We start from the raw sequence: 26521 nt of genomic DNA, 5'->3' as shown, positions 1-26521 counted from the left end.
ATTGGAAAAAAAATGCCTTTTTTTAATTTCCTCTTGCAAGTAATAATGATACTTACCACTCATATTAGTTTCAAAGTGCCTTTCAGACATGGCAGACATTAGCTCACAGTTGCAGGGGGGATCTGCTTACTTTTGCACAGCACAATAATCCTAAGTACATTTATATTATAATCCCTATGAAGGTATGGATTTAACTAACTGACTTAGTAATAACTGAGACACAACAGAATTATCCCAGCAGCATTTTGCTGGTATTGTCTTGTCAACTAGCTGAAAGTGTTTGGAGAAGAAAGAAAGTAGGGTGTTTAATTTTATTTTCAATTCATGGTATCTAGATTTGAGGGAATTGAGGTTTGTCATACAATTTTTAAGAAAAGCAGGAAGAGAGAAGGGATGTATTTGTTTGAAATATGGAAAAGTTCTGAATATATTCTTTCATAAATTGCTGGAAAGCAAAGTAGATTTTTATGTTTGAGAACTTTTTAATACTGGAAAAATAGCTAGAACAGATTTAAAAGCAAATCATGACCCCGTGCAAAAAATAAAAAAAGAAATAGTGAAGCCATGACCCTCAATTCTGGATCCCCCAAATATCATGCAGTAACCCCTTCTGTTAAGGATTGGGAGGCTCTCTGGGTGTATGTGCTTGCAGACAACACATGTAGGGTATGCCTGGAACAGAAAGATTGATTATACCTTAGCAGAAGGACAGAAGTATTCTGATAAGGAAACAGTGACTGAGCTGTGAGGTACAGGCTAACCAAGCTTCCACCTGGGCTTCCTGCAGGTCCTGTAGGAATAGTTAGACGTGAATGTTCAGTAAATATGAAATCCAGCCATCCTGAGACACTTAACACTAGTGCAAACAGTCACTAATGAGAATCTCCTAGCCAACATGTTGTGCTTATTAAATTATGATAAAGTTATTGCATTAGAACATTTAAAAAATCCTGTTTGCTCTTTTCCTGGCCTAGAGGATATTAAATGTTCAGGTTTCTCTGGGAGGAAAAGGAAATATGTATTTGCTTTAAAAATAACAATACCTAAATTTTAAGAAAAGCAGCTTACTAATTTATTTTTTTAAAATGTGAACATTCCTCTGTGTTTTGCTCCAGGGTAGGGAAAACAGTCCAAAAAGAAAAACATTAAATCTGATTTTAATGTTTGTAGAAGTTGATATTCTGAGATGAAAATTCAACCTCCGCTCTGATTTGCTCAGGCAACTGAGAACCAGGGTTAAAACTGGCTTGTGATTCTCTCAGGTCTTAGAGCTATAGTAGCTCTCTAGTGATACAATTAAAGAGAAATGAAGCTGAAGGTGTGAATTGGAGCCCCAACTTAATTTCTTTCTTTCTTTCTTTTCTTTTTTTCTTTTTTCTTTAAGTTATAGGTGCACAACGAAGGAGAAGCCCCAGTGCACTGGCCATTGAAGTATTTGAAGCACATTTGGGAAGTCACATTTTACAGGTACCTTTAAGTGAAAAAAGCTTGCTTACATTTTGCTAAGAAAAATCCACATGTTTAGTCTTTTTATGAAAATGCCTTTTATTACAGCTATGTGTGTGACTGTTGCTGTTATATCTTGGAATTATGAAATTTTTATGAATTTCATTTTTTTCTTTTTAGAAAGCCATCCCTTGAGAGAATATTAATGAGAAAGGGAGGGCAAGTATTATTTGTGCTATAATAATTGAGATGAATGGCACTATTGAGTTGATGCACAATGTATAGTAGCTGGCTGTTCCCAGAATGATTGTGTGTGCTGCATTTGTAAGTGAACATATGTGTGCATCTTTGGAGCTATATATTGTTTTTGGAAGAGCAAAGTTTTGTTGTGAAAGTATATGACATTTTTGTGTGTTGCCAAACTTCAGTTGTTCTTTGCTTGAGTTTGTATTCATAAGTGCTTCCCATCCTAATGTTAGCTTTCCCAAAGTACCGACTTTGTCAGGATGAGATGGCAAAGTATGTTTTTAAGTAAAAGGAGACATATTAATAATTTGATCTTTCCAGTGACTTTCATGAAAAATACAAGGGTGACTAAGCGTGGACCTATAGTTATTTAGTCTTGGAAAAAATTTATCCCAAACTTAGCACCTCACTTACTCAGAAATTTTTCTGTTACAATTTTGCAAGTCATTAACTTGACGCATCATTCTACATTGTTTCTGTTTCCAGGATAAATGTTGCCATGGCCAAAGCTTTTTTTTTTTGTATATGTAAGATTCATTTTTAACATGGAATTGAAGAAACAGACATATTTGGGGTGTTTGGGCATCTTACTGGAAAAAGATGGTTGCTTTCCTTAGATAAGATTTGGGGTAAAAACAAAGCTAACCTACAAACTCCTCTCCATTCAGAGTAATTTTTTTAAAAAAAGGTCTCTACGGTGCTCTCATTTTCTAGATAGCCGAAGTGGTACTGAATCTAGCATATAATTTCTGAAAATATATACCCTAGAAAAACTGCTTTCATCAGATTGTCCATGGTCAAACCCCAGTGACTCTCCAAAATGGTTCCTTGGCTGACAGCTTCAGTGTCATCAAGACAGTTGTTCAAATGACAAATTCCTGCATCTCTCCTGGACCTAGTAAATCAGGGTCTTCAGGGTGAAATCCAGGAATTTGTTACTTTTAACAACCATTTGAGATAATTTTGATGCTTTATTAGATCTGAGATGTCACTATTCACCTTTGTAAATTTAAGGCCTGAAAGGTCCTTATTTATTTTTATTTATTTTGATCTTTCTCATTTCTCCACTAATATATGTTAACATCCCATAGAACTATGTTTCTTGAACTATACCTTAGGAAATGCTATCCTATTGTGCACATAAAATTTTGAATTACTTTTATAATAGAGAAGTTTCAGGGATACAGGAAGGATATTTCTTTCTAGACCTTTGCGTTTTTATTTCTCTCTTCTCTGTACATTTTTGTCCAGAATCTCCATTATAAGTTTTGTATGAGTGATACCATATATACCACTGCCCCTCTGTATGTGAGGGGAGTTGGTTCCAGGACCCCTGTGGACAGAAAAATCTGTGGTTGCTCAAGTTTCTTATATAAAATGACATGGTATTTGTATATAACCTATGCGTGTCCTCTTCTATCTTGAAATCATCTCTAAATTATTTACAGTACCTAATACAGTGCAAATGCTATGTAAGTCATTGGTGGCATGTGGCAAGTATATGTTTTTCTTTTTGGAACTTTCTGGATTTTTTCCAATATTTTTGATCTGTGGTTGGTTGAATCCGTGAATACAGAGGGCCAACTGTACATTGTTAGATTCTGAAGTGATCCAGGATAACTCCTATTTATATTCTGAAGCTATCAGTGTGTAAGACTTTGTCAGTGAGAGAAATGATTCCATTGGTATCCTGTTATCCTCTAAATTCTCTCTGGAAATCTTGTGTTCAGTGTTTTGTAGGGAGGGGGACTTAGGAGCTGCAAGAATTTAAATCTAATTTAAAACAAAAAACTTAAGAGTGTAAATGTAAGCTCAGTGAGAGCAGTGTAGAAATAAAGAGTGACTGTCCCCAGTGCCAGTTCAACATTGGACTCCATTAAGGGAGTGGAGGATCTAGATGAGATTGCTAAACTCTTCTCTTCTTTGGTTTGGTCACACCTGACTTAAACAGCACTCTTGAAGGGGGCATAGACAGCTGGATGTCATTTGGAGTGGAATAACTAGATGAGTGCATGAACTGGAAATTATGTTACATGAGATGTGGCAAAGGGCATGGTGAAGTTAAGTGTGGGAAATACATGGCATAAAAGGGACATTTAATATCCTCTCTTATCTATTTGAAGGCCTCATTCCAAAAGAAGAAAAAAAAAAGAGGGTTAAACACATTCTGTGTGTCTTCAGAGTGTAGAAAAAAGAGAAAGGGGTGAAAGTTGAATAGAAAAAGAAATTGCCTCGATATAACAAAACTTGCAAATAAAGCTGTCTGCATTTCCAACACACTCAAAACCTTTAGCCTTAGAAGTATAGACGGCTTTGTAGAGATGCTTTCAAGAAAGTCAGGCATCCAAGTGTGGTTGCACTAGACAGTCTTGAAATTGTCATAGAAACTAGAAACTCCTATCGTTAGATTCTAAAACCAAAGGTTATGGAGGGGAAGAATTGTGTATGCTTCTCAAAATGATATGCTAAAATTGCATATAGGAATGGATTGGGAAGTACTAGTAACAAGAAGGGCTTCCTCTAGGCTATCTGGTTAGCTGTCATCTCTCCCAGCAGGATAACTCTTGAACCCATAGATCTGTGTACCACATTTAAGGTTTCTCAGTAGTCTGCTCGGGTAACATGGTTTCCTTATTTTTCCTTCAGGAGGTTCCATAGTTGAATCTGGTTGATTCAGGCATGGGGCCTGGGGTAGATTCTTTCTTCCTTCTCCCCTACCCTTCTTTTGTTAGCAAAATTCAGGGTGAGGGGGTAAGGAATAAACAAACCTGTGTGGTCAATAAGGTTGGCATAGTCTCTAACATCATAGTTTACCATCATTACCAAAAAAGAAAAAGGGTAAATACTTAGTAACAACATAATTTGCTGTAGTAGGCACATGGCTGCTCTCCTTAACTCGCTTGCATATCATTTGGTTAAAAAGCCAGGAGATTCCGTAAAGTAAGAAGCATCACACTGGTCATGTATTTTACTCGCGGCCTGTGAAAGAGCGGGACTCTGAATTTGCCACGAAGCATCAGAGAAGACCACTCAAAGTTATTGATGGATGAATAGGAGTTTACTAACCAAAGACAACCAACGAACATTGCAGGCAAAGAAATGTAGAACAGAAAGTATGGAGGCAAGTCATAACAGATCTTGTTTGGCTGTTCAGATGTTTAATTTGATGGTTATTTCACATATGCAGAGGAGCACATAAGAGACAAAGGCGGAGAACTTACGAGCCATGTTGCGCAAGCCCAGTAAGCCAGCCATTGTGTAATCAGCAATGAGCCTGTGGAGAAGGCTTTCATCCAAGATAGTGACAAGATAAACCTCTGATCTGTTTCTGGTGTTACTATTAAAATACAATCTAGGAAGCCTTTGTGTTATGAGAAGCTGTTATAAAGAGACAATTTAGGAAACTATTAAAACAGTCTAATATCCAAATGAAGATCTTATCCGAGATAGAACCTCTATGAATAGAGACACAGGTGTGGCACATGGTATGAATTAGAGATGAAAAGCTAGGGAATGATAAGAGTGATCAATGATCACAGATCTTCTAGTCTGATAAAAGGATCTTAGTGATACTCTTGCCTAAGAGAGGCTGAAAGGTATATCTCATTACATAGCCAAATCTGTAAGAGGTAAGCATTTGGAAACCTGAGTCTGATCTTCTAGAGAAAGATCAAGGTAAATGGTAAAAACAGGGTCGGGCATTACTGATTTGTGCAGATGAATGGTAGTTCAGATCAAGCAGTAAGTTGCAGACTAATTGAGATGATATGGAACAAGGAGGAAAAAGGGCTGAGGAGAGGCAACCCCATACATGTCATTACTTTAAGATGCAGATAGAAAATGAGAAAGGAGTAGACAAAGATAAGAGTAAAGAACCTGCCTGCCAATGCAGAAGACACAGGTTCAATCCTTGGGTCAGGAAGATCACATGGAGGAGGGCATGGTAACCCACTCCACCATTCTTGCCTGGAGAATCCCATGGACAGAGGATCCTGGTGGGCTACGGTCCATGGGATCACAAAGATTCAACCATGACTGAAGCGACTTAGCATGCAGGAAGAAATATCAAGGTGACTGAGGATATAAATCCTTCAGGAGGATAAACATTGAAGAGGTGTCATAGGTTTCGTCAGTTAAAGCAGTTGCAGTAAAATTTTAGGTTCAGAAGACAAACCTAAAAAGTGATAGAAGGTAGAAGTGTTTGGATGTTTGTGGTAAAGTCCGGTTTGGAGATGAGAAGACAATTTTGTATTAATGTTGTTAAGAGTATATTTATATTTCTGAGATTCATGGGGTCAAGCATTGGTCAATGATATGCTCTTTAGCAATCAACTTTTAAAAAATCAATATCAAGTGGTCATGTCTGCATTAGGAAAGGATAGGCTTCCATTATTTTTAATGGCTATATGTCATTCTATACTATGGATGTATCATAATTTATTTAACCTTTTTTTTCCATTGAGCATTTTGATTATAAGTTTGCATTTCTAATTCAAATACCAAGTAAAGTGTGTTTTAATAAGACAAGGCCTAAGCCAGGTTGATTTTAGCTTAAACTTACTGAATTTTTGGTGTGTATTAAGCTCTATGTATTATGCTAACTACTCTTCTTATATCATCAATTCATACAATATGTATCTGTGATTCAGCTACTCTGCATATCTTAGAATTGAGTAAGGTTTCTTAGAAAGCTCACATAACAATTACATGACTAAAACTCACATAGCTAGTTAAGTGAGAGTTGAATTTGAACCCAGGATGTTAGCATTAGATTATAAATACTTGCCAAGAAATGATGAGGACATTTTAAAAGACAGGTTTTAAAAGGCAAGACTTTATATTTGTGGTGAACAGAATTAGGGAACTGATGGAAATTGGAAGGTAAAATAGAGATCAGTTCTAAGCACCCAAACTGGGGCTCAGGAAATACTTCGGAATTCCCTGCACCAGGTGCCAAGCCTCGCTGGTCCCCATACTAACCCCAGTGGTGTTTTGTGGAAAGTGCACTAAGGACTTCTTAATTTTTGGTCAACCTATTCTACATACTGCAGTATATCTGTTTGCCATATGCGGTCTAGGTTTGTCATAGCTTTTCTTCCAAGGAGCAAGCGTTTTTTGATTTCATGGTTGTGGTCACCATCCACAGTAATTTTGGAGCCCAAGAAGATAAAACCTGCCACTGTTTCCATTTCTTTCCCATCTGTTTGCCATGAAGTGATGTGACTAGATGCCATGATCTTAGTTTTTTTTTAACTAAGCCAGCTTTTTCACTCTCCTCTTTCACCATCATCAAGAGGCTCTTTAGTTTCTGTAAAGGTACATCTTATTAGCCATATATTCTCTTAAGAAAATTTAGGAAGTTTTATAGATCCATTAAAGTATGACTTCTTTCCTACTGAGAGGGGCAAAATAAATATAATGGTGATTCTATCAATATAAAAATCAACTGTTGCAAAGTTATTTTTCAATGTAATGATCTAATACTGGTATATACAGGCATGGCCATGGTCCAGTCTTCATACTGTGCAGTTCTGGGCCACTATTTGTATCATATATACTGTGACCCCTATTGTAGCCTCAGTGTACTTACAGCTGTTTCAGGTATGAATTTCAGCACAGGGGCATCTTCTGCAGGAGAGGCGAGGCAGTCAAAGGGTGTCAGCCTCATGCTGCACGACTGTGAGGTGGAGGCATTGGGCCTGAGTCAAGGTGTTTTAGCTGACTTTATTCTTCTGTGACTCATTGATCAGAGGAGGAGTTGGAGGCAAGGGGTCAAATTGAGAATTGTGCTATTTGTGACAGGTGAAGTAAAAATCCCAGGCTTCCCTGGTGGCACTAGTGGTAAAGAACCCACCTGCCGGTGTAGGAGACGCAAGAAACATGGGTTCAATCCATGGGTCAGGAAGATCCCCTAGAGGAGGAAATGGCAACCCACTCCAGTTTTCTTGCTGGAGAATTCCATGGACAGAGGAGCCTGTCAGGCTACAGTCCAGGGGACCGCAGAGAGTTGGACACGACTGAGCGACTGAGCACACACAAGAAAAATCCAAGAACTTTGAGCCGTTATGTGAGGTCTTTTCCCTCAGCCCTGATTTGGTTCCTGCTTTAAAAGTTCTCTTTAGGTGTTATTGTTCTCACTTCATGATTCCTTAATATGAATAAAGTATAAGTGGAATTTACTTTTACTTACCCAGTTTAGAGACCAGATAGAATATTCATATTTTACTTTATCAAAGTTAACGGAACAGAAAATGGTAACAGCATCCTTGTAACTCGTAAAATTAACTAGGGGAATGACTTTCCCTTAGGTGCCAGATTTATGAATGGAGTTCTTTAATTATCTGCATGCCCTTAGCAGAAGAGTTTGAGGGTTTTTTTTTCATTCTGTAAATAAAACTTATATAATTGTTATATGAAATTGTAGTATTATTTTTGCATACTCCATAGTTTTGCTGCTTTGCTTTCCTCATAGGCGCCAAAACAATGCAATCAAATCAGACTTTGTATGTGGAAGATTTTTTAGGGTTTATGTTTGTATTTTTTGTGAATACATTATGGTGAACTACAGAAGGGTACCTGTTAAGTTACTGACATTGGGTAATACATATCACTACTAATAACTTACTTATAAAGTAATCGAAGAATGGTTTTTATCCATAACTAGTTTTGGATATTATAGTAAATGAAACTTTCTGAGTTGGATGAATATGCTCATAAATATCCACATGTTTGTATATAAATGATATAGAACTGCAGTTATTTTAAATGAAGTCTTGGGAGAATAAAAATATTTTATAAGAAATTCCCTAAAGGGAGATAGTGGTGGAAGCATGGCACCAAGGTGTTAGTTTTGGATTTGTTTATGTTGCATGTCCCCTTCTATAGCTAACTCATTAACCTTGCATTATTTCTGGGTATTAAGAGATGTTTGAATTACAGAGCATTCAAACCCCAAACTAAAACAAAATTTCTTGAGCAGACACTTTGAGGGAAACCGAGTGAATCACCAAGAACATTCCAATATTATAACACCTGAGGGTCTCTGCCTGGGAGTGAATCAGAAAAGGCTGGGCAAAGGAGTTACATGACCTCTTGTCTTCCTCAGCATCACTAAGGAAATAATTGTTCTTGAAAGAATTATTTTTCGGTAGAACAACTCTCTTATAGAAGACATAGATGGTGGTCATCACCTTAGCAGACCAGTATAACTAAAGTGTGTATTTTCTTAAAATGGATGGAGAACAGGGATCTCAAATGTTGCTGTTTTTCTGTTTGATAGGCTAAGTCATCAGAGATTCGTATGTGTAAAATGGACGGCACTACAGACTTCAGTGAAATGTCAGATTTTAATCCTGTGGTTTTTCTTTCTCTTAATACCTTCAACCATGGATTAGACAGTAGAAGTAAAAGAGCCTAGGTTTAAAAGAGAATGCTGTGCATCAGATTTAGAACAAAATAATGTCAGAATTTATGTTTAAATTCCTATGCTTCCATTTTTAATCACAGTTTGAAGATAGTTTAAGGATATACCCTGGAATCATGGTCTGTCTACATACTGTTTTGGTCCTGCAGAATTCTTTTTAAGATAAATGAAGGAAGTATAGGTTCTTTATCAGAAATATTTTTAAATTTGTGGTCAGTGTAATAAGGGAAACAAAATACCTTGTGACATTTTATTTTTCTGTTAACATTTGAGTATTTCTGGTGACAGCACGGGAGAAGGCAATGGCACCCCGCCCCAGTCCTCTCGCCTGGAAAATCCCACGGACGGAGGAGCCTGGTGGGCTGCAGTCCATGGGGTCACTAGGAGTCAGACACGACTGAGCGACTTTGCTTTCACTTCTCACTTCATGCATTGGAGAAGGAAATGGCAACCCACTCCAGTGTTCTTGCCTGGAGAATCCCAGGGACGGGGGAGCCTGGTGGGCTGCCGTCCATGGGGTTGCACAGAGTCGGCCACGACTGAAGCGACTTAGCAGCAGCAGCAGTGACAGCACCGCTTCAGTGTCTTGAGACCCACTCAACTGTAGAAGACTAAGAAGATGCTTTAGAGAAATTAGATTATAGGCAAAAGAGCTACTTACAATCATGTTGGGGTGGGGCTGGAGAATGCAACATCTATTATTAGCATCTTGCTTCATTGGATCCAGCAAGAGACAATAAAAGATTGACTAGTACAGTTCAAATATCTGGGCAGAGTAAAGTGAGTAATACCTAAAACAGCTCAAGAACTGAATAATACAAACATAAGAATTATTACTCAAGATGTTGCCTGGCCAAGTCAACATCACATTTTACATTTAATAGCAATGCTTTCAAAAGACTTTTGTGAGAGAAAATGATACATTAAGTGTACTTTCTATTTTATTGATGAGTTGGAATTTCACCCTTATTATTTTATTGGAACTTGCAAGTATTAAAGAAATGATCATCTCTAGGAAAGGTTCATCTTCTTACTCCTTATGGCCCTTGATGGCAAAGTAGTATCCTGCTTGATATCAGTACTAAAATAAAATAAAATTCAACTGATAGAGGCATTCTCTAGCTATAAAACAGGAAAGAGAAAAAGGTGAGTGACCCTGCAGTTTCCCTATGATCCAGAATGGTAAGAAAATGTAAAACTAAATATAGAAAAAGAGAAAGTTAGTGAATATATTTGCATATGCAAATTAGCTTAATTGATACTGCTTGCCTCTACAGGGATTTTTCATTACAAACTGGAGTGCTACATTGTTCAGCTCATATTGAGTAATTTAGTAACTAATGAGACCAGTTTGCACTAATTTGCATATGATAAATGAGCTTAATTGCAGTAAATAACTTGGAGGCATAATTACTTAATTTTCCTGTGTTGCACGGCTTTTAAGTTCACGTATGAACAACTCAAGATAATTTTGCATATTTAAATTAGTTGCTTTTAAATTTTCTTGGACCAAAAAAAAAAAAAGGAACACACCTTATCAATTGAGCTGTAAAACAATCGTAGGTAAGGTTTAGTGTATTTTTATTTAAAAAGAAAGGAGAGAGAGGCAGAGATTTGTTGTTCTCCTCTCCCATATCCTTACCTCAGATAAGATATCAGCATTGATATTAGGAAAATGTTTTTCATGTTGGAAGTTAATTCACAACTTCTGTTAGTAACTGACCTGGGTGAAGACTGGAATGTATACATGAGTGAATCATAAGTTTTAAAGTAGGGTTTATTACACAGATGTGTTTTGTCCCTTTTTTAATTTGGCAAGCTAATATCTGAGGAGTCAATTGACTCTGCTGTCTTCCTGTCTTCTAAGTTGCTGAACTTTGATGACACAGCATCACTCTGAACTTAGCATGTATTTTCTATCTCAATTAACATTTCATCCTTATGAAATTGGTTTCATTGGAGAATCTCAGTGTGGTTTGGCCAAAATTATCTCACTGATCTTCACATGAACTCAAGAGTATATGTTTTATCAAATCTCCATTTTCAAAATTGAAAAACTGAAGCACAGAGGGTGACTACTAAATCATGACTATGTTGCCTTAGAATTTCACTTTGTGAGAAAAAAGTATGTTATTATTCAAAATTAACTTCTTAAGTCTTATAAAATCATATTCATAATTGAGTATGAGAAAATATTTTGTGGTTGTGCAAGTTTAAAAGCTGTCATTTAAAAAGTCATTGCTGCTTTAACTCATTGTATGAAAAGCAGAAGGAAGTGTTAGGGTTATTTACTTGCCACAGTCTGGAAAAATAACTCCTGAAATTTTTCTCGAAAAGGCTCAAATCCCATTAAATTTGGTATAAGCATCCTACATCCTTCAGAGACGGGCCAAAACAAGTACTAATAATAGTATATCCCAAGTGTAAAATTTGAATCCTTCATGTCATAGGTGCTCAAGAAGTAACTGAAGAGTAAATGAATGAACAAATAAATTCTTACTGAAGTCACATTGAACCGCAGAACTGGAGCCCGCTTTCCGCTCTGTATTCCAGCCCTGTTTTTTTGTTTTTTTAATTTTAATTAGAGGCTAATTACTTTACAATATTATAGTGGTTTTTGCCATACATTGACATGAATCAGCCATGGGTGTACATGTGTTCCCCATCCTGAACCCCCCTCCCGCCTCCCTCCCCATCCCATCCCTCAGGGTCATCCCAGTGCACCAGCCCTGAGCACCCTGTCTCATGCATCCAACCTGGACTGGAGATCTATTTCGCTTATGATAGTACACATGTTTCAGTGCTATTCTCTGGAATCATCCCACCCTCGCCCTCTCCCACAGAGTCCAAAGTCTGTTTGTTCTTTACATCCGTGTCTCTTTTGCTGTCTCACATATAGGGTCATCGTTACCATCTTTCTAAATTCCATATATATGCATTAATATGCTGTATTGGTGGTTTTCTTTCTGACTTACTTCACTCTGTATAATAGGCTCCAGTTTCATCCACCTCATTAGAACTGATTCAAATGCATTCTTTTTAATAGTCCAATCCTGTTTTTAATCCACGTTTTCTAGGTATGTGGCAGAGTATGGCAGATTCTTTTCGTGCATGCACTTTGGCATCCAACCACTTTGAGCTCACATCCCAATGTGCTAACTTACTAACTGTGAGCCCCTTGCTAAGACAGCCTCTTGCTCTCTCTAAGCCTCAGTTTCTTCATCTTTTAAAATAGAGAAAATAGTAAAATGTCTCCTGATAGCCATGTTGTGAGGATTGAAGGAGATAGTGTAGTTAAACATGTTTAGTACAAAACCTGGCATGTAGAAGGTGTTTAATAAACATCTGCTGGTATTTCTGTCCATATATTATGTAGTCCAGAAAATTGCCAAGTTTTTAAAGAAGAATGTTCATGCTTATCAGGAGTATTACCACACAGGAATATGGGAGTGTTATCAATAAAAATCCTCTTAGATTTAAAGCAAGATAAATAAATCTCATTGAACACAATCTAAATATCTGTTTACATAAATGATATTTATATTTACTGTGCTTCCCAGGTGGCACAGTGGAGTGGGTTGCCATTTCCCCCTCCAGGGTATCTTCCTGACCCAGGGATTGAACCCACGGCTCCTGCATCTCCTGCATTGGCAGGTAGATTCTTTACCACTGAGCCACCCGACTGCAACTAGTACTGATTATAAATGGGGACTTTCTCATCACAAAATTGATTGTCTCAAGTAGCCAGGATCTAGGAAACAAGACAATAAGTTTAAAAATACTAAACTGAAGCTTCAGATTAGTAAATATTTAACAAATACCTAGTTTGATCAGAGCAGAGCAAATACCAAGATACAAAGGTGAGTCATGGTTCAGCATTCCCACTGTGGACAGAGAAGACCAAAAACAAAACAGACAGACGTGATTCAGTGTAACGTAGACTAGTGGCTCTGAATCCCTGCCCTTAGTTATGTGGACTTGGGCAATTTAAACTCTCTAAATCTTAGTTTCCTCCAACCTAAATGGAGATGGTAGCAGTCCTTTCCTCAGAGATGGCTGTGAGAATTATAGATGCTCACACAGTTCCTGGCACATAGTAAGTGTTCTACAAAAGTTGGCCATGGGTGACAGGCTGCACCTTGGAAGTTACCCAGCTTGGGGCTAATCAGTGAGTACATCCTGTGGCTACAAACTTAAAATCACACAGCTCACCCACCATGTTACACACACAGCTTTTAAGTTTGATGTTCATGTGCATCTCTGCGGAGAGGGGGTAGTTGAGTGTCCTGTCCTCACACCTACATTCTCCTAGTGTGGTCACATAGGGTAAGACTAGGGGAAGGGAGGAAAATAGGGCAACGATATCATTGTGGTTGAGCAGTTTTTGTTTGGGACCTGCTGATAGGAAGATTGTTTGCAAAGTGTGGGAACATATCTTTATTCTTTCTCTGGCACTAAGGGTGGCCAAATTATTTGGAGATTAAAGCAGAACAGAAAGATAATTATACTTTCAATTTTTAAAAGTGGTTAGAGGTCTTAGAAAATCTTAGGGTTATGTGTCAAATAGGAATATGGATAATTACATGATGATAAAGATATTTGCAAATCTGGGCCAGATTCTTTTTCTTTTGGCTTTAAAATAGTCCTTGGTGGTAGTAAATATTATATTCTTGTTACCAGCATCAGTTAGCAATGACATAGAATAGGGTGACACCAGCTGATTATCATTTATTGGGAACCCTCAGTCAGGATGGCTAGGTTTGCTTTCTCATCTGAATCTCTGGAACTTCATAAGTCTTTTGGATTTGAAGAAGGTTTGCGGATGGGAGTTCTGTGGGTAATGTGCTTTGTTTTCCAAACTGAGCTGATGGCAGATGTCTGTGAACATCCGGGAACAATTGTTGTTCAGTCGGTAGGTTGTGTCTGACTCTTTGCGACTCCATGAACAGCAGTATTCCCTGTCCTTCACCATCTCCCAGAGTTTGCTCAAACTCACGTCCATTGAGTCAGTGATACCTTCCAACCTTATCATCCTCTGTTACCCCCTGCTCCTGCCCTGCATCTTTCCCAGCATTGGGGTCTTTAACAGTAGTATTCAACAGAATATACTTGGGGAAATTCTGGCTTAGAAGAATCAAATCGAAATTAGTTTAAGATATTTTAAACATCTCTAAGAGCTAAATTGAACACATAATTGAACCATGTTTACATGATAATATCAGATCTATAATCTGCTTCAGAGCTTTTTTTTCCAGAGAATTTTATTTTATTATTTTAACCCATTTTATGTTGGATTATATAGCTGACTTACAATACTGTGTTAGTTTTAGGTGTACACCCATTATTTTTCAGAATTTTTCCCATTTAGGTTGTTGTAGAGTACTGAGTAGAGTTCCCTGTGCTATACAATAGATCCTTGTTGGGTCTACTAACTTTTTTAAAACAAAGATTATACAAAAGAATCCCCTGTATATAGTTGTCCTTTGTGTATGTGCATGCACATATGCAAACGTGTGTGGTCAAGTTTTAAAAATTGTTGTTGTTTTTTTTACTTTACAATGTAAAAATAGAAAATAAAGAATATGTGGAAAGGTCAAAAAATGTAGGCAAGCAAAATCAAGAAAATAAAAGTCAAGCATTTCTCCATCCTCTGAAGTTCTGTTTTATTTGATTATCTGTAAATCACCCAAAATGGGACTTGATCCTTGTCTCCCGAAAGCAATTTTGTTAAGGAATAGCTGATGTTGAGAGAAACTATACAGCAATCATGGCTGATACATGTTTGCAAATGGTTTTCTTCTTCTGAGCCTGATGTGGTTGATATTATAACTATTGAAGATGCCAAGAACCAAGAGCTGTAGGCCACAGTGATAAGATGGCACTATCAGGGTCCTGCTAAGGGGTCCAGGGATAACCACCAGGCTCCATCCTCCCTCAGCTGCAGGCATGGGCCTATGAGCCAGCCTAGGAGCTGGGACACATGTCCCCTGATCACCAAGATTCCAGCTGTTTTTATCAGCATCCGATAGCACCTTATAAGGGCTTCCCAGGCGGCTACTGGTAAAGAACCCACCTGCCAATGCAAGAGACAAGAGAGACCCGGGTTCAATCCCAAGGTCAGGAAGACTCCCTGGAGAAGGAAATGGCAACCCACTCCAGTATTCTAGCCTGGAGAATTCCATGGACAGAGGAGCCTGGTGGGCTACAGTCCATAAGGCTGTAAAAGAGTCGGACAAGACTGAGCAACTAAACAACCTCAGCACCTTGTAAATATCACTTCCCAGACACTTGCCAACTCAGGATCTAATGATTTAGGACTGCTGCTGCTGCTAAGTCGCTTCAGTCATGTCCGACTCTGTGCAACCCCATAGACGGCAGCCCACCAGGCTCCCCTGACCCTGGGATTCTCCAGGCAAGAACACTGGAGTGGGCTGCCATTTCCTTCTCCAATGTGTGAAAGTGAAAAATGAAGGTGAAGTAGCTCAGTCGTGTCCGACTCATTGCGACCCCATGGAGTGCAGCCCACCAGGCTCCTCCGTCCATGGGATTTTCCAGGGAAGAGTACTGGATTGGGGCCCCATTGCCTTCTCCAGATTTAGGACTGAATGGTAAGGAATTCAGGTGGCAGTGTTATTTTGTGATAGCAGAATAGAACTCTGCCTGAGGAAAGAAAAAGTCATACCATTTGTTTTATCTCTGTTGGGAAAAATAAACACTAGGGTAAATTAGTTGAAAATATTATAAACATTTGTTATTCTGATTGAATAAAATGTGTAACTGATGGTTGAATTGCCCACAAAGAAGAGCCTAGTCAAATGCCTATGAGACCAGATAACTGCTACAGGAATTGTCAGGTCAAAGCAGCTGTTTCCCTCATTTCCAAAGATATAAAAAGTGCAGGTGACCCTTTAGGCCATCAGAAAAATACTCTCTGAAATAATCCACTCTCATACTTCATTTTAAGGTGATGCACTGTTTTAGTAAATTTAGTCTGGTATAGAGATTAGACCAAGGGTAGAATTGACCTAAAGAAACAGAAAATTCTTTTTTTGTAAGTGGCAAGCCTGCGAGTTCTACATAAATACAAAGGCAAATGATAATATCAGTGACTATTTTAATTGCATCTTTAATCCATAAGGATAGTTCAATGACATTTTAAATTATACTTTTAGAATTGTAGTCACATAGGAGATAAAACTCAGTAACTATTTAATAATGCATACTGAGATCAACTGTATCCTCTCTTGAGATCACATTTAGGTGGACTGAATGTAAAAGTCCAATCAATCCAGAATTTAGACAGCATTTAATCTTCTGGAAGGCATTGTTGAGTCTTTCTAAAGTACCCAGACTTGGTTCCTTGAGTTGGTACCAGTTTTCTCTGCTGAATGATTAGTTTCATTACATTCTCAGCTAAGCTGTATTATTTTTTACATGAAATTGGATTGCTGTAGACCAAACTATTCTCTGTACTAGAAGATTACTGATCCATTTGGGGAATTTATGCTGCAGGTTGGTTATTAATTGATAGTTATTTAACCTGACTTTCCTTGAAGATGACAGTATAGTTAGGTTGTGTTTAGTGGGGAAAATTTTCAGGCTGAAATAAAGCAATCCCTTTCAAGGACATATCTTCTACTGAAATTGGCAGGATACCTCAGTCACTACTGCTCTTTGTATCATCACTGGTAAGTATCTAAAGGATTCTATTTGAATAATGGAATTTCTGTATAGAGAAGACTCATTCTGCTAAGAACATGTGAAAGTAAGGACCTCCTGGATTCTCTAAAATTGAAAGATTAAAAATGTATATAAGCAGAAAGTCATCTGATCTCAGTTCCCAGGACACAGATTTAAAATACAGAACTATGCAAAAGTTTGGGAAATAATAACATTGTATTAGCACATATTTGTTGAGACAATCTATATCAGGCACTCACTGAGTGAGCTACTTACAATGTGTAACCTCAATTGATCCCCTCATTTATCTTTTGGATTTGATACTGTTATTATTTCCATTTTAAGGATGGAACTGAAGTTCAGAGTGGGAAAGTGACTTGATGAGTAGCTAGTAGCTGTTAGTAGCTGGCACAGCTGGGATTGGAACCCAGAAGTGGAAATGGGAAAGAGATAGAGAAAAGTGGAAATGGGAAAGAGATAGAGAAAGGAATTATAAGGGAAATATTAGGTATTAAATTGCTTTACAGTTGAAATTTTTGAAGTGACATACTTTAAGCTATGGTTTGAATGGGAACTAGAGGATATGCACTTTAGTTTAATAAAGAAATATTTGCCCTGAGCAGAAGACAACATTTTAAAGCTTGTCATTTCATTGCTGGGAAAGTATTTGAGGAAAATGACATGGCTTAGCCCTGGTTGCTGACCATTTTGTTGTCTCCTGCTGAGACTTGCCATTTCCATAGCCAGTGGGCTGTATTGAGTCAGACAGAAGCAATAGGTCATTAACAGAAATGGAGACTTGGGGCAGCCTACAAAGGCTGAAAGAGAGGGAAAATCATTTTGGACCACATCAACAAATCTGTGTCTAATAGCATCTTGTGCAACTACGTTTGGAGAGGTTAGCCTGATTTTCAGGGAAACTTAAGAAGCTTTAAAAAGCAAAAAATGATTTTTTTCCCAAAGAGTGCCATGTTTAACATGAAAATATGAGTGAGAGAGGATGCTCTAACTTCTTTCAACATGCTCTGTTTCCTTTTTGTCACACTCATTGAAAATAACTATTTAAAACTCATTTACTTAACAGAAAATACAGATTTTATTTTTCTACTGATATCTGCATTAACCTTGAGATCTGTAACTTACAGCATTAATCTAAATAGGCATTAGATTATTTCTATTGATGAATATCTTAATTATGTATGTTTTCTCAATCCTTGGCGATTCTTTTGGATTATTGAAATTAGGATGGGGGGCAGGTTTTGCCACTGATATGATATTATTTTTGGTATTGGTGAGGTTATTCATCTTAGAAAATATGTACAACTAGCCTCTGAAATGCAGAAGGCAATGGCAACCCACTCCAGTACTCTTTCCTGGAAAATCCCATGGACAGAGGAGCCTGGTAGGCTACAGTCCATGGGGTCACTAGGAGTCAGACACAACTGAGCAGCTTCACTTTCACTTTTCACTTTCATGCATTAGGGAATGAAATGACAACCCACTCCAGTGTTCTTGCCTGGAGAATCCCAGGGACCGGGGAGCCTGGTGGACTGCCATCTGTCAGTTCAGTTCAGGTCAGTTCAGTCACTCAGTCATGTCTGACTCTTTGCAACCCCATGAATTGCAGCACGCCAGGCCTCCCTGTCCATCACCAACTCCCAGAGTTTACTCAAACCCATGTCCATCGAGTTGGTGATGCCATCCAGCCATCTCATCCTCTGTCATCCCCTTCTCCTCCTGCCCCCAATCCCTCCCAGCATCAGGGCTTTTTCCCACAAGTCAACTCTTCACATGAGGTGGCCAAAGTACCGGAGTTTCAACTTCAGCTTCAGTCCTTCCAGTGAACACCCAGGACTGATCTCCTTTAGGATGGACTGGTTGGATCTCCTTGCAGTTCAAGGGACTCTCAAAAGTCTTCTCCAACACCACAGTTCAAAAGCATCACTTCTTCTGTGCTCAGATTTCTTTATAGTCCAACTCTCACATCCATACATGACCACTGGAAAAACCACAGCCTTGACTAGATGGACCTTTGTTGGCAAAGTAATGTCTCTGCTTTTTAATATGCTATCTAGTTGGTCATCACTTTCCTTCCAAGGAGTAAGCGTCTTTTAATTTCATGGCTGCAGTCACCATCTGCAGTGATTTTGGAGCCCAGAAAAATAAAGTCTGACACTGTTTCCACTGTTTCCCCATCTATTTCCCATGAAGTAATGGGACCAGATGCCATGATCTTAGTTTTCTGAATGTTAAGCTTTAAGTCAACTTGTTCACTCTCCTCTTTCACTTTCATCGGGAGGCTTTTTAGTTCACCTTTCCTTTCTGCCATAAGGGTGGTGTCATCTGTATATCTGAGGTTATTGATATTTCTCCCGAAATCTTGATTCCAGCTTGTACTTCTTCCAGCCCAGCATTTCTCATGATGTACTCTGCATATAAGTTAAATAAGCAGGGTGACAATATACAGCCTTGACATACTCCTTTCCCGATTTGGAACCAGTCTGTTGTTCCATGTACAGTTCTAACTGTTGCTTCCTGACCTGCGTACAGGTTTCTCAAGAGACAGGTCAGGTGGTCTGGTATTCCCATCTCTTTCAGAATTTTCCACAGTTTATTGTGATCCACACAGTTGAAGGCTTTGACATAGTCAATAAAACAGAAATAGATGTTTTTCTGGAACTCTCTTGCTTATTCAATGATCCAGCAGATGTTGGCAATTTGATCTCTGGTTCCTCTGCCTTTTCTAAAACCAGCTTGAACATCTGGAAGTTCATGGTTCACTTATTGCTGAAGCTAGCTTGGAGAATTTTAAGCATTACTTTACTAGCGTGTGAGATGAGTACAATTGTGCAGTAGTTTGAGCATTCTTTGGGATTGCCTTTCTTAGGGATTGGAATGAAAACTTACCTTTTCCATCCAGTCCTGTGGCCACTGCTGAGTTTTCCAAATTTGCTGGCATATTTAGTGTAGCACTTTCACAGCATCATCTTTCAGGATTTGAAATAGCTCAACTGGGATTCCATCACATCCACTAGCTTTGTTGATAGTGATGCTTTCTAAGGTCCACTTGACTTCACATTCCAGGATGTCTGGCTGTAGGTGAGTGATCACACCATTGTGGCTATCTGGGTCATGAAGATGTTTTTGTACAATTCTTCTGTATATTCTTGCCACCTCTTCTTGATATCTTCTGCTTCTGTTAGGTCCATACCATTTCTGTCCTTTATCGAACCCATATTTGTGTGAAATATTCCCTTGATATCTCTAATTTACTTGAAGAGATCTCTACTCTTTCCCATTCTGTTGTTTTCCTCTATTTCTTTGCATTGATCGCTGAGGAAGGCTTTCTTATCTCTCCTGGCTATTCTTTGGAACTCTGCATTCAAATGGGAATATCTTTCCTTTTCTCCTTTGCTTTTTGCTTCTCTTCTTTTCACAGCTATTTGTAAGGCCTCCTCAGACAACCATTTTGCCTTTTTGCGTTTCTTTTCCATGGGGATGGTCTTGATCCCTGTCTCCTGTGCAATGTCACAAACCTCCGTCCATAGTTCATCAGGCTCTCTGTCTATCAGATCTAGTCCCTTAAATCTATTTCTCACTTCCACTGTATAGTCATAAGGGATTTAATTTAGGTCATACCTGAATGGTCTAGTGGTTTTCCCTACTTTCTTTAGTCAACTTAGCAGCAGCAGCAGCAACAGCCTCTGAAATGTAGACCAGTTTAGCAGCAGCCGGGAGATTGCCAGAAGGATCAATGACCTCAGATATGCAGGTGACACCACCCTTGTGGCAGAAAATGAAGAACTAAAAAGCCTCTTGATGAAAGTGAAAGAGGAGAGTGAAAAAGTTGGCTTAAAACTCAACATTCAGAAAATGAAGATCATGGCATCCGGTCCCATCATTTCATGGCACATAGATGGGGAAACAATGTAAACAGTGAGAGACTTTATTTTCTTGGGCTCCAAAATCACTGCAGATGGTGACTACAGCTGTGAAATTAAAAGACACTTGCTCCTTGGGAGAAAAACTATGACCAACCTAGATAGCATACGAAAAAGCAGAGACACTACTTTGCCAACAAAGGTCCATCTAGTTAAAGCTGTAGTTCTTCCAGTGGTCATGTATGGATGTGAGAGTTGGACCATAAAGAAAGCTGAGCACCAGAGAACTGATGCTTTTGAACTGTGGTGTTGGAGAAGGTTCTTGAGAGTCCCTTTGACTGCAAGGAGATCCAACCAGTCCATCCTAAAGAAAATCAGTCCTGAATATTCATGGGAGGGACTGATGTTGAAGCTGAAATTCCAATACTTTGGCCACCTGATGTGAAGAACTGACTCATTTGAAAGGACCCTGATGCTGGGAAAGATTGAAGGTGGAAGGAGAAGGGGATGACAGAGGATGAGATGATTGGATGGCATTACTGACCCAACGGATGTAAGTTTGAGTAAGCTCCGGGAGTTCGTGATAGATAGGGAAGCCTGGCATGCTATAGTCCATGGGGTCAAAGGGAGTTGGACATGACTGAACAACTGAATTTAGCAGGGGCAGGAAAAATATAGACCCTGACTACTGACATTAAACAAGTATTCATTGACAGCTTGCTATAATAAAGCATACCAAATACAGATTGAGTGAATATTTAGACATTGCTCCTTTCCTCAAAGAATTTCCAATGAATTTCTGTATCCTCATCTGGAATGATGGGACTTCCCAGAGGCACTGGTGGTAAAGAACCTGAATGCCAATGCAGGAGGTTTAAGAGACACAGGTTCAATTCCTAGATTGGGAAGAACTCCTGGAGGAGGGCATGGTAATCCACTCTGGTATTCTTGCCTGGAGAATCCCTGGACTGAGGAGCTTGGCGGGCTACAGTCCATGGGATTGCAAAGAGTCGTACACGACTGAAGGGACTAAGCATAGAAACACTGGAATGACAGGTGCAGGTCCAGAGGCAGGATCCTAAATTCCAATGATTGCGTTTACAATTGAGTAAAGCTTAGGAAATGCAATACTATTTTCAGGACCAGCCATCATTTATATACTTAAAAATCCCCCCTTTTAGATATATATGAGTGTACCCATGTGTGCTTTTAGGGAAAAACATCCCCAAATAATTGCATATATGTTTTGTGTCTCATGCTAGATCATAAGCAACTCAAAAATGAGGATAATGTCTTGTTCATCTTTGTGTCTTATGCTGTGTTATGCTCTGAATAGATACTTGATACATTTGTAGAAGGACTGAAATTTGTATAAAGAATGCATGTAACTTCTAACAGATTGATCATTAATTGACTCTCATGTTTGGGGCAGTGTTATTAAGAAGTCAATGATAGTAATACTAAATGACTCCAAGCTGTATTCTTATCACTTGTAGACATTTACACGCTGGGCTTCTAGTAGGGTTAATGCATTATGTTACACCAAGTCCCTGTGCACCAATGTGAGAATGTCCTTCTCAGCCACAAGGTCATTAAAGAAAACACAGTCCCATCATAATGTCATTTTCCCCTTAATTTTCTGATTATTTACATTCAGTTTGGCCCTGATTATGAATACCTTTAATTGCTTTATCACAGTGATGATTAACTGTGCCCAAGTCAAACCTCTCTGAAAGAGAGGACGAATCCTTCTAAAAACTTGTGCATGACTACACTTAGGAAGAATATTAAACAAAGAAATAGAGGTGTTTCAACTTCATGAAGGCTGGTCAGCTTTTCTACATTCCTAAAATACTCAGGCGTGATTTTTATTCCTGGGTTTTTCAGAACCAGGAAAATTTAATCTTCTGTTTTCCCCCTAAATATGTTATAAACCTCTGCTTTATTTACATGAATCATTCTTCCAGAAGACAATATTAGAAATAAAATACATGCCAGCTGTCTTCTAGTATGTTAAAGAAAAAAACTAAAAAGCAAAATAAACTTTGAGATACGCATACTATCACTGAAGGAGTAAATGGCTGTGTTTGTCTTTGTTGTTTTACACTTACATGTGTAAAATAGCAATAATTGAGATTTTTAATATTTTATAAATTAGGTTTGAAACACCAAATGCAGGTTATTTCTTGCTGAAATGCTTGGTAGCAATCAGGTTAAGCAATGTGGAATAGTTGATAACAGTGGCTCACTTCCATTTTTAAATGAAAGCCCCAACCTTAGGATACTCAAAGAATTAAAACCTGGAGATCATGTATTTTAATTCTGTGTTTTGATTCAATTTTTATAAAATGGACAGACTTTGAGACTTTATTTTCAGATCAAATTATTTAAAGCAGACAGTATTATTTTAAAGTTTCTGTGTCTTTTAAAACAATCTCATGGCACAAAAGTATGGAAGTGTTAGTCACTCAGTTGTGACTCTGCGACCCTGTGGACTGTAGCCCACCAGGCTCCTCTCTCCACTGGATTTTCCAGGCAAGAGTACTGGGGTGGATTGCTATTTCCTTCTCCAGGGGATCTTCCTGACCCAGGGGTCAGACCTGGGTTTCCTGCATTGCAGGCAGAGTCATGGCATGGTATTTATTTAAATCTTACATTTTATGTTCCTCACAAAAATATCAGGTGTACATTTTATGTTGACATCTATCGCCTAGCAATATGATGGAATTCATATCCGTCAAACAAAGCTCATTTCTCCTGGTTCTTTCTCAGTGAGACATGGGCCATGCCCTGGAGATGAGGATGGAGATTCTGTTCATCACTTGCTAAGGAGTAGGTTTGGCCTGAGGAGAAAGAAGAGTCTTTGCTTTGGGAAAGCTGGCACAGATGACCAGGAGGACATGTCACTGTCAATTTATTACCAAGCCATTCTTTCTCCTGGGGGAAGGCTTTAACATTTTTAATCTATGATGATTCACACTTGGGAAGGATCTCTTTTTCTCATTTTGTTACTCCCACCTGAAAGGAAACGTTTTTCTGGGGGTTCATTTGCAAAGGAGCAAGCGAAGAGAGGTGATGTGGAACTGAAGACCTTCCCTTGCCTTTTTTGGGGTAGGTGCCTGTGATACACAGCTGTTCCCGAGCTGTGGGGGAAGTCGCCACAGAATCAGAAACACTCACACAAATGTATCTGCCGTTGTGCATTTTCTTTTCATGCTAATTGCCTCTGTTGGAAACTTGGTGCATGCAAGTGTAAGCTTACCTGTACCTGTTTTAAACACTGCGCCCCATGTTTCTAATCACTGCAGGTTAAAATTAAGCATTGAAGAAATAGCACTGATACTTTTTCCAATTTCCCTTGGTAGGCATTGGTACAAAAGCTGACAAAACAGGTAAAGTTCCTGGTGTGCTGTGGTGTAAGGTGATTATCTGGCTTATTGTTTTCAAACACACTGAAGTCTAGGAAGCGCCAGTGAGCACAACAGGGTGGGAGCAGACTGACCCCCAGCCGAGAAACAATCAGGTCGAGCAGAACCTTCAGCTGTGGGGCCAGGAAAGAAAAGCTGACATCCAGATGCCAGTGCTTTGGCAATCTTATCTGGAGTTGCACATATGGATCCTGCATCTGCTCGGGTTATGCCAGCAGTCGGCAGCCAAGTTGACACAGCTACCGTGGCAAGAGCAGGCAGAGGCACAGCTATACGTCCGGGTCTCTCAGCTGAGACAGCTGTCAGAGGCCATGATGCCGGCCGTGTGATAGCTAATTTTCAGAGGATCAGTGTGGCTCTTTGAGTGATAGATTTTAAGAGCCCTTACTAGGTCATTTCTGAATGGCCATCTTTGGAGGAAGGTGGTGGGGGATGAGGCAGGCGCACGTAGGTAAGTGTGTATGCACAATGAGCATGTATACAAATGTGCTTTGGTGGAGTGGGGGGCTAATATACTAGTGCTCAAGGAAAAGTAAACCAAAGATTTTGGACAATGTCTTAAATCAGTGCATGGTGAATACACTCTTGATGTATATATTCTATCATAGAAAGTTGGTTAATCTAATAGTGACCGTAACCAATTTATTTCCTCTTTTAGGTGAAAAAAGAGAGAGGCTTAGTCCATAAAATTTGAGTATCTTCCTTTTAATAAGCACATTGCTTATTTCATCATAATTGCCCCAATAGGAAGCTGAGTGACTGAACATAAACAATTCATATTATCATCTCTTTCGTTCCCCCAGAACTCTTCTTAAAAAGAGAGAGAAACAGGTTTATCTCTTCTTATTATCTCAAAGCAGTATCTTGAGCAGGGATAACCCATGGGCAAGTGTTTGCACCGGGGGCCAATTTATATATCTACTTGCAATTCCAAACATTTTTTATGTAACATTCTATCTTTACTGAAATCATCAATTCGTGGTGGGTAACTGGTTAGGTGAAAAAGAAAAGAATGATTTGTTCTTTATTTTTCTCTGTATTGGGAACTTATTTATCAGCAGTTTTGGTGACATTTGTTAAATTTCATTGTTTATTTTATTAAAATTACTTTCCAGTTGAGTTGTGAAAACATTGACTAAGCTTTAAACAAAGCCTGTAGAAGTTCACAGGCTTTGGAAAACAATGCATAACAGTAACTGACATAATGGAATCACTTGGACTTTGGCACCTACTGTTCATAACAATGTATTCTAACTTCTCTTTTGCAACTAGATGATCTAGTGAGGAAAGTGTGCACTCCTAGCTTTCACGGCATTCTAGATCATTCTTAAATGTGTGTTATCAGTCTTGGTCTTGGCTGTGGCCACATCTGTAGTGTTCCTGTTGGTCTAATGTGTGCTGCCAGGGTTGATTTAGCCTGGCCCCCTGATCTTAGCTTGTAAGCGTTTATGTTGAGGAGAAACCAACAAGGGACCTGGACTTCAGATGGCTTGCCTCTCAAGTTAGGAAACGGGTGATGGCCTCATAATTTTTAACTTGCTGTAACTCAGAGTTTCACACATATTTATATACTTTCTCTGCCCAGAATTTAATCTATGAATAATGGTAATCATCAGGTGAATAATGGTAATTATTTTAGCTGTCTCACGAGCTAATGCCCTAGAATATCCTGTCCCTGCGGATAAGACCTATCCTAGCATCCACAAAGTAGCCCGCTACTGGGGCTGAGTGTTTAAGTTAGTACTTGGCCCAAGTAAAGCAAAATACATTCTCTCCTCCAACTTTACTCTTAATGCTGGCAAAATTCAGAGGGCTGGAGCTGACCCAAGGAGAACCTCTGAACTCTTGTCCATTCACAGTATTAGATTGTCCATTTTTCTGGCCTAAATGATTGGTAATGGTGGGGAGATTCCCCCAGGCTATCACATATACCATGTATATCAAGAGGCCAGCAAACTAAGTCCAACTCAGGCATCCAGAGGCAGAAGTGTAATTGTCTGGGGGCTCCCTGCACTCACCCCTAAGTCCACAGAGAGGGAAGGACAAGAAGGGAAGAGCTAAGGGAAGAGATGATGCCAGGTGGTTCCCCCAAACTTCCCAGAGTAAAGGATTGGTGTGGTGGTAGGTTCCACATCACAAGTGCCTCTCAATGAAATAACAATTTGTTCATCACTCATCTTCATGCTAATCCATCATGTGGGCATTTATGTAATTATTTATTGAGTGCTAGACCCTGCAATTAGAGACTGCAAATACCAGGAAGTAATTATGGTCCTTGTTCTTGTGAACTTTTCTAATCAGGCTAAGGAAGTAAATATAGAAATAAAGTCATGGAAAACTCAGAGTAAAGGAAACCTTGAAGGATAAGATTGAGTTCTCCACTGAGAATCAGAGAAGATGCCACAGACAGTGGGATC

At 38.9% G+C, this 26521-nt stretch overlaps 1 protein-coding gene across 9 annotated transcripts in view; it reads left to right on the top strand.

Annotated features, from left to right (window-relative positions):
• The window catches only part of NPAS3 (neuronal PAS domain protein 3), a 927606-nt gene that overhangs the window by 453967 nt on the left and 447118 nt on the right, over positions 1-26521 (top strand). For 7 of the 9 annotated variants that reach the window (XM_070478042.1, XM_070478039.1, XM_070478044.1 and 4 more), the window contains one exon: positions 1385-1467. In XM_070478042.1, coding sequence (XP_070334143.1) covers positions 1385-1467 — 83 coding nt within the window. The remainder of the gene's footprint in view (positions 1-1384; positions 1468-26521) is intronic. The other 2 variants (XM_070478040.1, XM_020870546.2) reach the window with 1 other exon arrangement.

This window comes from Odocoileus virginianus, chromosome 16 (assembly GCF_023699985.2).
Source record: "Odocoileus virginianus isolate 20LAN1187 ecotype Illinois chromosome 16, Ovbor_1.2, whole genome shotgun sequence".
Classification (NCBI taxonomy): Eukaryota; Metazoa; Chordata; class Mammalia; order Artiodactyla; family Cervidae; genus Odocoileus; species Odocoileus virginianus.
This window is presented reverse-complemented; position numbering and strand designations above follow the sequence as displayed.